The 14,930-nt window shown below is 53.1% G+C and overlaps 1 protein-coding gene across 1 annotated transcript in view; it reads left to right on the top strand.

Moving 5' to 3' along the window:
* The window catches only part of PPIL2 (peptidylprolyl isomerase like 2), a 72,171-nt gene extending 69,975 nt beyond the window's left edge, over positions 1-2,196 (top strand). Inside the window, exon 20 of the mRNA XM_032199171.1 lies at positions 807-2,196. Coding sequence (XP_032055062.1) covers positions 807-900 — 94 coding nt within the window. The 3' untranslated portion in view covers positions 901-2,196. The remainder of the gene's footprint in view (positions 1-806) is intronic.
* Positions 2,197-14,930: the final 12,734 nt, after the last annotated feature.

Below are 14,930 nucleotides of genomic sequence, written 5' to 3'. Positions count from 1 at the left end.
CATGTTCAGCTTAAAACTGCTGTCATACTGCACTGTTACTTACAGAGAGAACACATGCAGAGTTTGCAGCTGCAACAGCTCTGCAGAAAGGGCCAAGCTGTATAAAAAAGAGTTTTCTTTCCTAGTCTTTCACTCATTGCAGCTTGCCTTGAGTCTGGGAGTTTGGCCCATAGCAGCCCTTTGGCAGGCTCAGGCTTCTCTCTGTCAACTGCTGTTATCTGACAGTAAAACCCCAGTATGTGACCTGGCCACGTAGCACTTCCATGGGGTTATAATCTTTGCTCAAGAGGGGCTGGGAATAGCAGCAGCAACTGCATCAGGCCATGCTCGAGAAACAGAAGGATCTCACAAACTTGCCCAGCTGCTTTACACCTAATTACCCATAAATTCTTTTACTGCCACAAATGCGGGTGAGATGTGGCTCAAACTTTCATAGTGACTGCACTTTTTTATTAAAAAAAAAAAAAAAAAAAAAAAAAAAAAAAAAAAAAAAAAAGGCAGCTGTTAAATGTTCAGCTCTGACCTAGAGATCTTGCTGGGTCTTGAGCACATTCCTCAAAGTGTTCAAGGCCCAACCGAACCATCCCCGCAGACTGACACACTCTCCCTCTGCTTGGGTGAACCAAAAGCCACCAGTCCCAGCCCTCCTGCAGTCCCATGCCAGCCCAGAGCTTGTGCTTCTTTCTGATTTATAAGGGGTGAGCTGGCTGCAGCGTAGCTGTTTCTGGGAGAGGAAAGGCAGCCAGCTGCCCTGGTCCCACTGAGCAGTAAATAGTCCCTGAGAGTTGTTTTCATTTTGGCTCCAGGAAGCGCAGTGTGGAAGATGACGGGCCCTCAACAAGCACAGCTGCGAAGAAAGAGAAAAAGAGCACAGGCTTCGGGGACTTCAGCTCCTGGTAGCAGCGTGGGGAGCCTAGCACTGGAGCAGCGCAGCAAAAGAGAAGAGGCGGCCTCCCACGTGTCCCTGAAGAGCCCGAAAGACAATCTGTCCTGGGGAGGGAAGGCACCAGCCTGCCCTTCCACTGGGGAAGAAAACTTGCTTTGTTAAGAGTGGTTAATGTGGCTTTGTCTTCTGCAGAGCTGCATTCCCCCAACTGCATCTTCCTCGAAGGCCTTTTTGTTGTTGTTTTGCTAAGTGGGGAGCAGGCAGCCCAGCTCCGCTGGGATTAGCTGGAGCCTTTCTCTGCTTGGCTGGCAGCAGACCAGGCAGAGCCCAGCCCTGCAGGACACTGCTTCAGTGAACAGCTACATTGGTGAAAGAGCTCCTTTTACAGGTAATCATTTCCAGACAAGCCGAGTCTGCCAAATGAATGAATGAATTAATGTGCTGGGGAAGCGCCTGTGCTGCTGTAGCGCCTTGCGGAGGGGAGGAGAGGGCTCCAGCCTGTCCTGCCCTTCCCTTCTAGCTGCCTTTTGCTTGTTCTCAACAAGGACCAATTCTGTCTTTTGCTGTCACCTCCTGGGTGGACTCACTGCTGTTGATCTCCATAGGGCCTTGCTCACTCCAGATTGAGCTCTGTCTGCACCCGTCTAACAGCCTGGGAAGCAGCGAGACTGGACAGGGAGCCTGGTGTAACTGCAGCCCTTGCCCCTCCCAGTAGCTGGCCTTGCTGGAGCCACTGGGGAGCCAGAGAGACCAGGATGCCCCAGTTCAAACCTGCCCTCCGGTTCCAGAAAAGTCAGCATGGAGCAATTGAGTGGGAACAGAAACAAAATTGCAGCATTTGTTTTATTCACCATCCCCAAAGCCTGCTCCTTGCAGGGGAATGCATTTTTTTCTGCTCCAATATCAGTCCTCTCATTATTAGGGAAAACCGTGTAGTGTAGCTCACAAGCATCTCAGATACGTTCCTTGCACAGCCACAGATTATTAGGATGCTTAAAATAAAAAAGGCCTTCTGGGGTACAGAGGTATCAGCCTGGGAATTTTTAATTCAAAACCACGATGTGTGTTACCATCAGTTAGAGGTAGTATACTAGATCCTGAGCAGTACTTCTCGGCTCATCTTAGGTGTTTTCAGATGACAGAAGTATCCCTACCTATATTGGGCTGCGGAGATAGTTTTGTAATTACCTCTGTAACCAATACATTTATATCAGCAGCTCTATGTTTTAAGAGAAGTCTCCGTTTATAAAAAATTGCTGTAAAAATTTTTGGTAAAAGGTTTTGCATTAAATGCTTTATTTTCTTTTGAATGCCTGTGTCTGACTGTTCAACTGTGATTTCCAAGACCACGGCATTACCGAGTTGATTGTTTTATAAGGAAATGATTCATTTCTACTTTTTAAGATGCTTGTAAAGAACTCTGGGATCTTTGCGGATATGATTACATCTTTGTTAAATCATAGGAAGTTCAACCTCATTTGAAAGAATAATAGTTGGTTTTGTTTTGTTTTGCAACGTTTTGCAAGGTATAAGTTGGAAGTAACGCATGATTCCTGGAACGGGATGTGATGGTACTTTCCTCAAGCTGAATTTCTTCTGTCTTGTTGGAACTTCATGCTTCTCCTGTACTGGCCTTTTCCTGGTTAATTCCTGGTAAATCCCCGTTACCTAATTCCTGCTTCAGCACATTTTGAAGTTGCGAAGTCCACAGTGTTGCTAGAGTTGTTATAGTCAGTTTAATGAAATCCATAAGAGTAAAATGCTTTTTTGTAATGGATTAAAATGGGGATTAGTATGAAAGAAAGGAGCTTTTGATTACGAGGAAAGCAGCAGAGGTGTGGCAAGGATTCCTGTTTCACCGAGTCCTTGTTGAAGATTGATACATACAAACGACAGCTTCCCTTTGCAGCGGCAGGCAGCAGATAAGCACCAGTTTTCCCTTTCTGCTTCAGTTTTTGTGCTGTGGTCTGCGAGGGACCGGTGCCTTGCTGCAGGACTGCTGGCCTTCCACGCGCTGCCTTTGCACTGCGCTGGTCACAATTTCCCACCGTAACAAACACCAGGCACAAACAAAAACCCACAGTTTCCTGGCTTCTAGGAAGGCTGTGTAACCTTTGAGCTTTGCTCTAAGCCGTGGTGAAACTCCTCAGTCTCTGCTTGACCTGAATCCAGCTCTGCCTGGGCCTCTGGTGCTTTCCCAGCCTCTCCTGGTTCCCCCTCCCTCTGTATCCGATCCCTCACGGCCAGGAGCTGCTGGCTCTGACCCGTCCCCAGGGGCCGAGCGTTTTGGCCAAGGCCGTGTGCTGAGTCAGCTGCTGGGCTGGGGTTTACAGCGCAGCGAGCACCGCCAGGGCTTGAGCAGCCAGAGCACACAGCCAGCTCTTGTTCCAAGCTCCCACCTCTCTGCTCCCTCCGACACCTCAACTTTTGCATAGTTGGTCAGGTTTTGGTTTTCTTTGTTTGTTTGTTTTTTACTTCAGCTTTTCTTCTGATCAGCAGAACCACAGGGACAAAGTGACACAACCTCTTTTATTTATTTTAAATACAAGTCAAAATGTTTAGCGAGCTTGCTGGGCACAACGTGGGTACACAGCAGGGCAGTGTGGTGTAGCCCTCGTTTTTTACAAAACCTGTCTCACTGCGGGATGGCTTGCAGTTTCCACTACCTGGAAATGTTTTCTGAAACCTTTTCTGTCCCTTTAATCGCTTGGTTCTGCAGCAAGGACAGCGTCCTAAACTCTAGTTCTGGCCTGAGGGTCAAGCAGGGATTGTGTAGCCTTACTACAGAAAAACACTCCTGTGTCCTGCTATGCTATTTGTAAGCAGATTTTTTTGTGTGTGTCTTTGGCACTATCACAGTCAATGCACTTGAAGGAGAGGGAAAAATAAGGATTTCACATAGCTTTTGTTTGGCCTTGACTGTAATAGCACCAGCGCTCTGTTACTTTGCTGTGCCCCACACCTGAGTCATTTTGCTGAAAAGCAGAGGCACTGGGTGACCGGCGGACTCATCCCTTCCTGAGGCCTGGCGCTGCCACAGCAAGTGCCACAAACACAGGGCACCTCGAGAAGGCAGCGGCGTGTGGTGGGGCTGGCAGCTGCGACTGCTCATTCCCGTCCCACTGCGGAGACGTGGGGCACGCAGGAGCTGCACTCTGTCACCTCTGCTTTTTCTGGCGTGACATCAGGAGGCCCTTCGAGGACTGCTGTGGTATTGTCTGTGTGGGAAGCCACGCTAATTTAATGGGTTTTAAACTAAATAGATGCAACTCTATTTCCATACTTACCAAAAGGAAAAAAACCAGGATATTGTTCATTTTAAATTTGCCTGTTTCCCACTGGCTCCGGCTGCTACAGCCCACTCTGTTGGAAGCAGGAGCTCAGACAGGCTATTGCTCTGCTTCAGCATCCAGGAAAGATCAAATTGGTGCCTATCCCTTGCAGGGCTGTGAAGTGCGAGTAGTTTGCAGTCAAACTCTGTGTTTTGAGTTCTCCAGGAAAATCCTGCTTCTCTCTCAGGCTCCTTTCAAGAAAGGGACCAAGCAGTGACTGCTCTCCAGGGCCCAAGCTGCTCGCCCCTAGGGTGAGAAGCTGGGCGAGCACTTTCTTTCCTGCCCGAGCGAGCAGATGTTTGTGCCCATTCATTCCCCTGGGCTTTGGCCTGATGTCCGTGGTTCAAGCCTTGGTGCAGCTGCTGGTAAGGAGCAGGGGGCAGCCACCCCTGCGGGCCACAGAGCTGCCAGCAGGAAGCAGAATCCCCTTTTGCTGGGTCATGGCCGGGCTCCTGCAGGTACCGGGCCCCACAGCCTGGCCTTGCACCGAGGGCTGAAAGGGTGGCGTTGAGGCCAGGAGCCCCTGCTAAGGCTTTGTGGCTCTTGCCTAGCAGGAAAAGCAGAATTAAGAGCAGAAAAAGCTGCTGTTCATCTGCTTGATCCCCTTTAGAAGAGCCCATGATCCCACAGGAAATCGGGAGCAATGAGGCTGTGTCTGGTGTGGCTTCATGCTGTGGCTGCCCGGGCCGTCTGCTGCAAATTGCTGCTATTGCGCTGTTGTCACCATGGCTTTCAGGACAGCAAGGTAAAAGCGGCCTTTGGAGACACCGAAACAATTCAGAGCAGCTGCAGGTTTTGTGGTCATGCTGCTAACAGAGGAGGGGGGAGGCTGAAGGTGCTGGAGCAGGCACATGCCCTCAGGTCAGCACCACTGGCTCTGTGCTGTCCCACAGGCAGCTGGGCAGTGCAGCACTGGTGGGTGCAGCCCCACCGGGCACGGTGACCCCAGCACGGGCTGTGTTGGGCCCTGTGGCTGGTGGCAGAGCCGCAGCCAGCAGGAGCAGCTGGGGATAAACTCAAGATGCTGTGTTAGGAGCTTAAAATATTACCGGGATCCCTCAGCCATCCCTCGCCAACGGTGTTTGGAAGGAACAGGATGCCGGAAACCTCATGCCAGGAAGCAGCTTTTATAAGCAAGGTGGGGGGGTGGGGGGGGATTTGCCAAACACCCCCCAGAATATCCACACTGTTTGCTTTGGAGAAGGCAAACAAACTGCATTGGCCAAGCAGGAAGGAGGCGGGCTGCTGCTGGCCCCGGCCTGGCAGCGGGTTGCAGCATGCAGTATGGCCAGGGATTTCTTGCTTCTGCTTTCTTTGGAAATAAATATTATCAAGGTGGCAGCAGAGGATTTAACTGCCCTGTGCGGTGACAGTGGGGAAGGGGCTGGAGGCGAGGCTGTGCCTGGGGCTGGTGCAGCCGCTCTGCTCTGTGAGGAGCTGGGCTGCCCCGTGGCACGTGAGGGGTGCTGCTGCTGAGGGGACGTTTGTCCCTATGGAACAACCCATGGGGTGGCTCTGAGAAGCGGCTGCTTGGTGCTGACAGAGAGAGCCTGGGGGCCCCTCAGTGCCCCGGTGGGACTGGGGTTCCCAATGCTGTCACTGCGAAGCCCAGACCCCAAAGCCCATGGGTGCTGCAGCTCTGTGTGGGGCAGGGCCTGGGCTGGAGGCTGCGCTTGGTGCCTCAGCAAGGCCAGCACTGAGTCACCACTGCCGAGCTCGGGCACTTGCAGCCTGGTGACTTCATCCCCTGAAAATAGCAGCCAGGAGGGAGATGTCTCCCTGCCACAGCCGTGCCCCTGCGAACAGACAGGCATCGCGGCTGCCCGTGGCCCGGCTCCCTGCCCAGCACGCGCTGGGGGGCAGCTGGGGGAGGCCTCTTCAGCAGCGCCCTGAAAGCCCTGTGGTGGGAGCTGACGTCCCTTTGGTACCAAAACTCCTCTTTCAAACACCCAAACAGCCGAAGACAAACAGCAGCGGGTCCTGCTGAGCAGGCAGAGCCACGTCCCGGCCCCAAAGCTTCAGACCAGGCCTGAGCCTCCCGGGGTGTGTGAGGATGTGAGACTGTGTCAGGCTGGGGCCAAGAGAAGGGGAAGGGAAGGGAAAGGGAGGCCCTGAGCACCTCTGTGGAGCCACAGGCAGCCCTGTCTGCCTCCAGGGCTCTGAAGCCTGTCCTCCTGCATTCACTCCTGTGGCAGATGTGGCCGGACCGCTCCATCTGCAAAGACCTCAAGCACGTCTGCCCTGTGTAGAAAGTGGGGGCTGAGTGTAGAGAAACAAGTGTGCACTGGGGTAAAAGAGTGACACAGCTCCCAGAGACAGTGCTGGGACTGTTTTTTAAATCCTCCTTGGCATTAATCCCTGAAGGGCAGAGGGAAAAAAAAAGTGCAGGTGATGGCCTATCCTGCAGCATGCTTTGTGGGGTTTCCACCTTCCGAGCAACTCCCAAACACCCACCTGTGGTCACGGAGGGCTTGGATGGAACCGACAACCCTGTCCTGCTGCCAGGGCCAGCTCCAGCACCCCCTGCCCAGCCACTCGTCTGATCAGCCCTACAGCCGGCCCTGGCCACCACTGCCTCCATTGGCCACCCTTTGGGTGCCCGGCGCAAACGGGAGCTCTGTAGCCTCTGGGCTGCGATGCCAGCACTGACTTTGCTCGTGCCGGGTGCTGTTTAAAGGTCAGAGGGGCTGGTGAGAGCAAGCTCAAGGCCTGCTGCTGCTCGGAGCTCATTTCTTGTTTGTTCACAGCTGATTTCGTAAGAAGGAAAGAAAAGCAGAGGCCTCCCCTGGAGCTCCTGCTCCCACCATGTGGGCTCAGCATGGAGCAGCCGGCCTCCTCCTCTGCTGCTGGCCAGGGGCTGCTCTCCAGAGGGGCTGGCACACACAGCTTGAGCCTGTTTGCTTCAATATTTTCCAGATCAGGGGCATTGCTGCCCACGCGGGGCCCTGGGCTGGGGGTGCAGGATGAGGCTCGCTGGGCCCCTGGGGTCGGCACTTTGCCCTGGAGCATTGTGCACTGGGCAGCTGCCCTGGGTTGTGCGTGGTTTCTGTGCTCCTGACGTCACGGAGAGGCTGAATCTTCCCTTTTGCACAGAAGAAAAGGCTCATCTGCGATCATGGCAGGCTGTATTTGACAGCCTGTAACTTAATGGCTTTTAAAAAATAGCCACAGTCTGCTTTAAATGCAGGTCGAGTTGTTCTCTACCCTTCCCCCTGGAAAGCCTTCCAAGCTCTCACTTTTCTGATATTCGATACTTTCTCTAATCTTTGGCCTCCATTTATTAATGGCTAATTATATCTATTTGCTTTTGTGCCAACATTGTCCTTTAGCTTGAATAGCTTTTTTCCCTCCCTAATGCTTGCTTCCCTGCGCTATTTATAGGCAGCAATTGTATCCCCTCTCAGCCGCTGTTTTGCTTGGCTAAACAGGCTGTGTGCCTCCAGCCTCCTAAAAACAGCCTCGTCGCCCTCCTGCCTCCCTCGGCTCCTCTTTTTCAAGAGGTTTTTGCCAGGTTTGGCTGAGAGCAGCGTGGTGGCTGCATCCCAGGGATGCTGAGTGCAGGGACCAGCCTGGTGTGCAGTGGCATGCCTGCACCATGGGCAGGGAGAACCCCATGGGAAAAAGGTTTTCCCCGTGCAGTGTCCCCATGGGTGGGAGGGTCCCAGCTGTGCAGCCCAACAGGCCCTGCTGGCCTCCAGGAAGCAAAACCCTATTGGAAATGCTGCCATTGCATTTTTCAGGGGTACGGCCCCAACCTCAGTTTTCCAAGCCCCAAATCTCCCCATGGAGACATTTTGGGGCAGCGAGAGCAGCTTCTCAGCAGCCCACCAAGGGAGCAGGGGGAGTCACGCGATTTCTATCTGTGCTTTCATCCCGGGATGAAAGAGATGATGATAGAAAACATTTGTATTTACCACAAAAGCAATTGACCCTCGAGGAGTCTGCCTCCCAAGGGTGGCCTGCAGCAAATCGCTGAGATAAGGCACCACCAGGCAGAAAACGCCAAATGTTTCCAAGCGCCTGAGCAGCCGCAAAGCAAATCTTTCTCCCAAAACTTTGCTACGTGCTCCAGCGCCAGCAAACTGCACCTTGGCCAGGGGCTGTGGTGCTGGAACCCCAAAAGCTGGGCTGGCAAAGCACCGGCAGAATGTGACCCCCCCTGGCTGGGCGCTGGGTGCCAGGGCTGCAGGAGGGAGCAGAGCGACCGGAGCCCACGCGGTGACCTCAGTGCAGTGCCAGGGCCAGGAGACATGCAGAGGGTGCTTGGTTTTGGGTTTGTTTTGATTTACAAAAATGGCCAGATTTTTTGTATTACAGACATCTTCACCACAGATCTCAGCCGAGCTTTTAATAGATGGGTTCCTCGCCAGCGGCAACTGCAAATTGATTGCAGCAGAAATGGCAAGTGAAGACAAATATAGTGCAGGCTGCCTACAGGGAGAGCGCACAGAGGAAACTTAAGATGCTATTTTTGGTGCTTTGTCTCCACTGCTTACAGTATTTCTGATCTTTGTTTCTCCTTAAAAATACGTTTGGGGTTGGGATTTATTTATTTTTTTGGTGAATTGGAGAAAGCCCTCCCTGCCCTGGGGAAGAAGCCACACGCTCGCCGAGGTTTTCCAGCTGCTGCGCTCTGTCCCTGCTCCGCTGGCCGGCCCCAGCTGCTGTGAGCCCACCCCTGGTGCCACCACTTGGTGCTCGGAGCCGCTGGGGCTGGGTGCTCCCAAAACTGGGACACAGCGAGGTGCTACATGGAAGGGAGGGAATGGTCAGTCTGCAAAATTACAATGTCCAGCCCAACCACAGGGCAAAGGAAAGGATCTCCAGGATGCTCAGCCCCAATTATGTGTGCGTCTGTGGGTGCAGGAGGCGGGGGTGATGTTATAAGACATTGTGCAACGCTAACAAAAGTGGTGAGCAAGACCAGGACACGCTGGGTTTAGCTGTGGAGTGGGGATGGCAAGCAGCAGGTGGCTGGGCTGGCCCTGGCCCTTCCCCAGTATTTCCTGGGGAAACGCCACCCTCTTGTAGGAGCTTTTCAGGCCACAGGACAGGGCTTGTGCTCACTTCTGCGGGATGCGCAGCCAGACCGGCACATCAGAAGCCGCAGATGCTCCTCTGCCGTCTTTTTACACCTCTGCACTTGTGCAGCCCCTGTTTGGCCTTCATTTCATCGAGCTGCAATCTGGCGTTGCGAAAAATCCACTTTTGTATGTTTGCCTCCAAATAACATAAAGCGCCCAGCTTTGCCAGCAGGCTGGGTGGTGTTGGAGTTAAAATAAAGATGGCAAAAATGGGAAAAGGAAGCGTTCAGCAGCGGATCGTCGTGCCCTTCAGCAGCAGGTGTCTGCCCCTTTCGTTTATGGCTGGGCTTTGGCCACACGTGTACACATTTGGTACAGCAGCAGGCATCTGCCCAGCCCCGACCCCACAGATTTACAGGGAGAAGCTGCAGGTGACCCCCTGGTAAAGCTCCTTCCCCAGGGCTGTGCAGGCGGGGGCAGCGTGCCTTTTCTCAGCCCCCCTCCTTTCCACCCCCAGGCTGTGTTTCGCAAGAGAAGTCAGATTGTGGAGGAGGATTTTATGGCCGCGGATCAAAGTCCCTGGCATGGGTCCAGCCTCCCAGTGCTCAGCTCTCGCACCGCCCGGGTCTGGGTTTCTGGGCCAGGGAGGCTGAGGGTGATGGGGGCAGCCTGGGGAGGGGGCTGGGGACAGGGGGTCACTGAGCTGCAGCACTGAGGGGGACGCTGCTTTCTTCTGCCCAGAGATGGCAGCAGCATGGCTGGGTCCTGCTGGTGTCCCACCTGTCCCTGGGTCTCTTCAAGGCCACAGACCTGAGGGATCCTCAGCAAGGGCAGCAGAGCCACAGGGAAGACATCAATTAACTTTAACAGCTTTGCTTATTTAAGAGAGTGTATTTATCCAGGGAATAACCTGGGGGGGGCACACAGGTTTTAGTTTTTCCCCCATAAGGTGAACACCACACTTACCTGTGCTGGTACAAAGCCCCCCAGCGGACCAGCCCCAACCTACAGGACCCCTCTGATGCAAGAAAGGTTGGAAATTGGCATGGTACATCCAGAATAAATGTGTTCCTGGAGAATCCTGTGGCCATCCTGGGCCCTCACTGTGCTGGATTTGTGTTTCCACCAGCAGCATTTCCATAGCCAGCATTTTGGCATAGGGGGAGCATTTTGGCATGCACCCACACCAAGGGCCAGGTATCGCCCCTTGTCCCCACCATCCGGTGGGCATTGGTTGGGTGAGAAACCACACTGGCACCCCTAGAGCAAATGGGTACAGAACAGAGGCTATGGGGCCAGGAGCTGTGTTATTATTGGCAACCTCCACTGTAAGAAAACGTAAAATAAAACTAGGACTGGATGTAAAGATCAGCATGTCTGTTCTCTGCCCAGCAGAGCTCTTGGGAACAAATCACTGGGTTTTTTGCAGGCCCTTGGCAAGGCTGGGGAAGCCTGCCCTCCCCATAAAAGCACAGCTGTCGATTTGTAGTGCATCTGTCTTGGGAAAAAAAAAATGCATCGGGAGAGTAGGTTAACAGGCCAGTTCAGATGCTGGGGAGGAAAATTGCCCTTGGTTTATTGAGGCAGTTAATCTATAACAAAGCAAGCTACGTGTTGCTAGAGTTTGGCCTGGTTTGTGTATTTTTGGCAGCAAGCACTGGGGCAGCTCGCTCTGTCAAGGAAATGGGGAGAAGATGGGGAGAAGGGGTAACCCCAGCCAGACCTGGGCCATGCCAACGCAGATTTCACCTGCTCTCAGTGTGCGGGGTGAGGAGTGTCTGCAGGCACAGCTCCTCTGCTGCCAGTGCCTCTCGTACATAATTCAGTCGGAGCCCACTCCAGGGCCAGGAGGAGATAAGCTTGTTTTTCAGAGCCCACATCCACAGAAACCAGAGAAGTTTCCATGAAGCCCTTCACACCGGCAGTGGTGGCAATGCCCCAGCTCTTGTTACAAGGCTGGATTTCGGAGCCATGAGGTGTGAACACACTCTGACAGGCGCATGAACAGCAGCTGGGCAGTTTGTGGGGCTCCAGATCTGCACCTGGAGCTGGCGAGGCTCCCTCCTGGGCAGCCTGGGCATAGGCTCTGGACCATGCCTCTGCACCTCTTCCTGAACTCCCTGAAGAAAAGAGGCATTTGTGTTTTTTCTGCCCTTGTCCCATCGCAGCAGTCAGGCTCTCCATGACCTAGAGCAACCGAAAAGGAGGAAGAGGCAAGGAGAGGAGAGGGAAAAAAAAAAAAAAACCAAAAAAAAAAAAAAAAAAAAAAAAAAAAAAAAAAAAAACAAAGAAAAAGATTAAAAAAAAAAAAAAAGGGGAAACAAAAAAAAAAAAAGGAAAAAGAAAAATTAAAGCTAAGAGGTGCAAAGGGAAGCAAAGGGGCCTGGTCAGAGGTGCAGGCAGGCCGGCAGGAAGGGGTGTGCCCGCCACGTGCTTCCCATCGGCACAGCTGCAATTTGGGTTAAAGTCACTGTGCTGAGAGCATGTTGGTTCCAGTGCCCGAGCATCCAATGGGGGAGTGCAGCACCTGGTGCCCACCTTTCCTGGCTGGGGTGGGGTGTGCAGTGAAAGCACCCACCGGCAGCCTTCACCTGCTGCTCCAGGGCTGTGTCCTGCCCTGCAGCCAGAACCCCTGGCTTGTCTCTATGGGAAATAAAGTTTTCAACTCTATAGATCAAATGGAAAAAGAAAAAAAAAAAAAAGGGGGGGGGAGGGAAGAGGAGGGGATGTTAAAAAACTCCCCACCCTCTCGTGTAGCTGGGTAGGTCCCTGAAGCCTTCATCCAGGAGCAGCTGCTGCTGCCACAGGGAGAAACAAGTGGACATCGGCACCCAAGGCCTCACACATAGCAAACCCTTCCCTGCTCCAGAGCTGTGTGGTGCTTTTGCATTTTATTCCTTTGCACCTCCGGGTTTGCAAGCACCGAGCACTGCTCGGTACGCGCTCAGCGCTCATCTGAAATCTCTCCTGGGATTGTCATGGCAACCGGCAGCACGGAGCCGGGGAAAGGGGCCTGGGGATGCTGGATGCTGGGGACAGCAGGGCACAAGGGGAACTGGGCACACAGCAGCATGACATCCAGTGCTACAGATCCACACAAAAGCATTAAACCAGTGGCCGTGCCCACAGCCTGCAGCTCACCCATCCATCACAGAGAAGTAGCAGTGCCCGCGTCCTCACACCCTGCCTGCCATGGAGTGATGCCTCTGCAGCTCCTTGGGGACTTGTCACCACCACTGTAAGCCCCTTTGTGCTTCCCTCCGTTGCCCCATCTCGCATTGGGATATTAAATAGCAGTGTGAGCAAGGCAGATCTGTGTATGGCCAGTACCCTTGAGGGTAATCTGCTGACAGGGTGCTGGGAAGAGTGTGGCCTAAAGGACTGCTCATGTCCCAAAATGGGGACAAAATCCATCTTATCCCCCCCTTATCACTCTGGAAGTAGGCTTTGTCCCCACCCTCTGTGACCTGAACCCTTCTGCATTCAGTAATAGAAATATCTTTATCCCTTCTGGTATTTCAGGGGAGCCCCACAGCATTCAGCTTCCATCAGCCCAGTGCCCTGGGAAGGGGACTTGTGGTGTGGGGGCACGGGCAAGGAGCTTTGGAAAGGACAGAGCCAGTCCCACACCTGCCCTGCCTCTGTGTTAAGCTTGGGAAAATATATTTTTTCCCCTTTTACTACTCATATTTTGAGCCCAGCCAACACGTGGTGTCCAGAGCTGAGTGGGCTGGGGCCAGGACCTGAAGGCACAAATGGCAGCACAGAGAGGGGCATGGCACCAGTGGGACACGAGGGAGGGCTTGGGGAATCAGAAGGGTCTTTGGGCCCTACAGGATATCGGAAAGTTCCTGAGCATTGCCTCAAGGGTGGTAGTAAAGAGATGAGGGGAGGAAAGGCACAGCAAAAGGAGGCTAAAATATATTGACAAACAGCAACAGTAAACACCAAGGCAGAAGCCCGGGGGAGGGAACCAGACCAGCCCTGTGCACATAGACACAGATCCACACGGGCAGACAAACAACAAGCTCAGTAAAAGCCAAAGTTCAAGGCCTTGGAGCCTCCCAGTGGGAAGTCCCTGAGTCAAGGACCAAAACACGCCACCTATATTGTCCTCCCCACAAACACGCATTGGAGATCAGCAGCCACTTCACTGTGCAGCACGCCTCGGCCCTCACACACCTCTGCTCCTTTCCCAGGCTTTGCTGCAGAAGTGAGAAGTGGGGCAGCTTTCCCTGGTTGCCACAAGCACCATCCCTGTGCCTGGTTGGGAGCCTGACCCTCTTCAACCAGCGCCTGAGTGGCCTCATGGTTCAGAGGAGCCTCTTACCGAGCCCATAGCAGGGGATTTACCAGCCCATGGCTCGCTAACACAGCCTGATTGTGTGTGGTGCTGCACGAGGGTGCTGCAGCTCTGTGCGACCTTTCATTTGTACCGCACCTTTTGAAGGAGGGAGCCCACTTAATACCACAGCCATCACACAATTACTTCCACGCAAGCTGTACACATCGGCCATTTCACCCCCTCTGCAGGGCTGCGGGTCCTCCGAGACATGGGGCAGGCCCGGCACAGCCAGGGGAGTGCTGGCAACTACATGAGCTGGGCCAAGGTGCGGGGGCAAAAGCTCTCCTCCTGTGAGGAGAAATCTCTATCTCACCTGTTCAATCCATTGCTGCCCAACTTGGAAGAGACCTAACAGGCCCAGCCTTTGTGTTTGTCTTCAGAAAAGCAAAGATAGCCTTCAGCCCTCAGAGAACATGCGATTAGGAGGCTGTGTTGTGCTGCACTTCCAGGCAGCGATGTCGGTAACGTGCCAGCGGGTCATGGCACCCGGCACTGTCACGGGTTAGCCCTCAGAGCAGGTGCTTTGCAGTGATTTCTTCCCAGGCAAATGTTTACATTTTAGTCTCCTGACCCAGTAAATGGAGCTGGGTTTGAAATAAAGGCCTGGGAATCGCCGCATGTTACAGTATGGATCCAGCTTTGCTAGATTAGAAACCTGATTAACGGCCTCGGGAGAGATTAGACTTTGCTATTTTGAGAGGGGGTTTTCATTGTGGGCCGCATGTGACAGCCGGAACGATTTCATCGTCCGCGGGCTGTTTTCTGGGCCAGCGGACACTTCTGTGATCTCGGGGAGGCCAGACGAGGGAATGACATTTCGCTCTGCTAATAGCTGTGTTTATGTGCTCTGCAGAGCTCATCACTGGATAACCACAGCAATTACACGGGGGAGTCATATTTACATGTTTTAACTGTGAAACACTGCGCAAACAGGGAAGGATAATCATTAACTTGGGGAGCTGTTAACCTTCGGCGTGAGTTTGGGCTGGCGGAGGAGAGGGCTGCCAGAGCAAAGTCTGTGTGTTAGTAAACACTGAAGGACTGCTGAGAAACCCTCTTGGTTTTGTGTGTTATGGGTAGGCAACTAAAGGGCATTCATTTGTGTCTGCAGCCTCTGTGCTGTGAGAAAATTTTCACCACAGAAAATAGGCAAAAAGGGGGTAAAATATGGGAAAAAAGCTGACAGACCAAATGGAGTTTTGGTATGTCAGCCTGACAAAGCACGGTGTCACAGGACTACAGGGACGCAGTTCATACACACACATTTTCTGTCAAGTATCGTGACAAAACAAAACAAAACAAACAAACAAAAACATTATTTAGGCCTGAAGCTTGCTGGAGGA

The sequence above is a fragment of the Aythya fuligula genome, chromosome 17 (genome assembly GCF_009819795.1).
Source record: "Aythya fuligula isolate bAytFul2 chromosome 17, bAytFul2.pri, whole genome shotgun sequence".
Classification (NCBI taxonomy): domain Eukaryota; kingdom Metazoa; phylum Chordata; class Aves; order Anseriformes; family Anatidae; genus Aythya; species Aythya fuligula.
The sequence above is the reverse complement of the archived record's forward strand: the minus strand, read 5'-3'. Positions and strand labels throughout refer to the sequence as shown.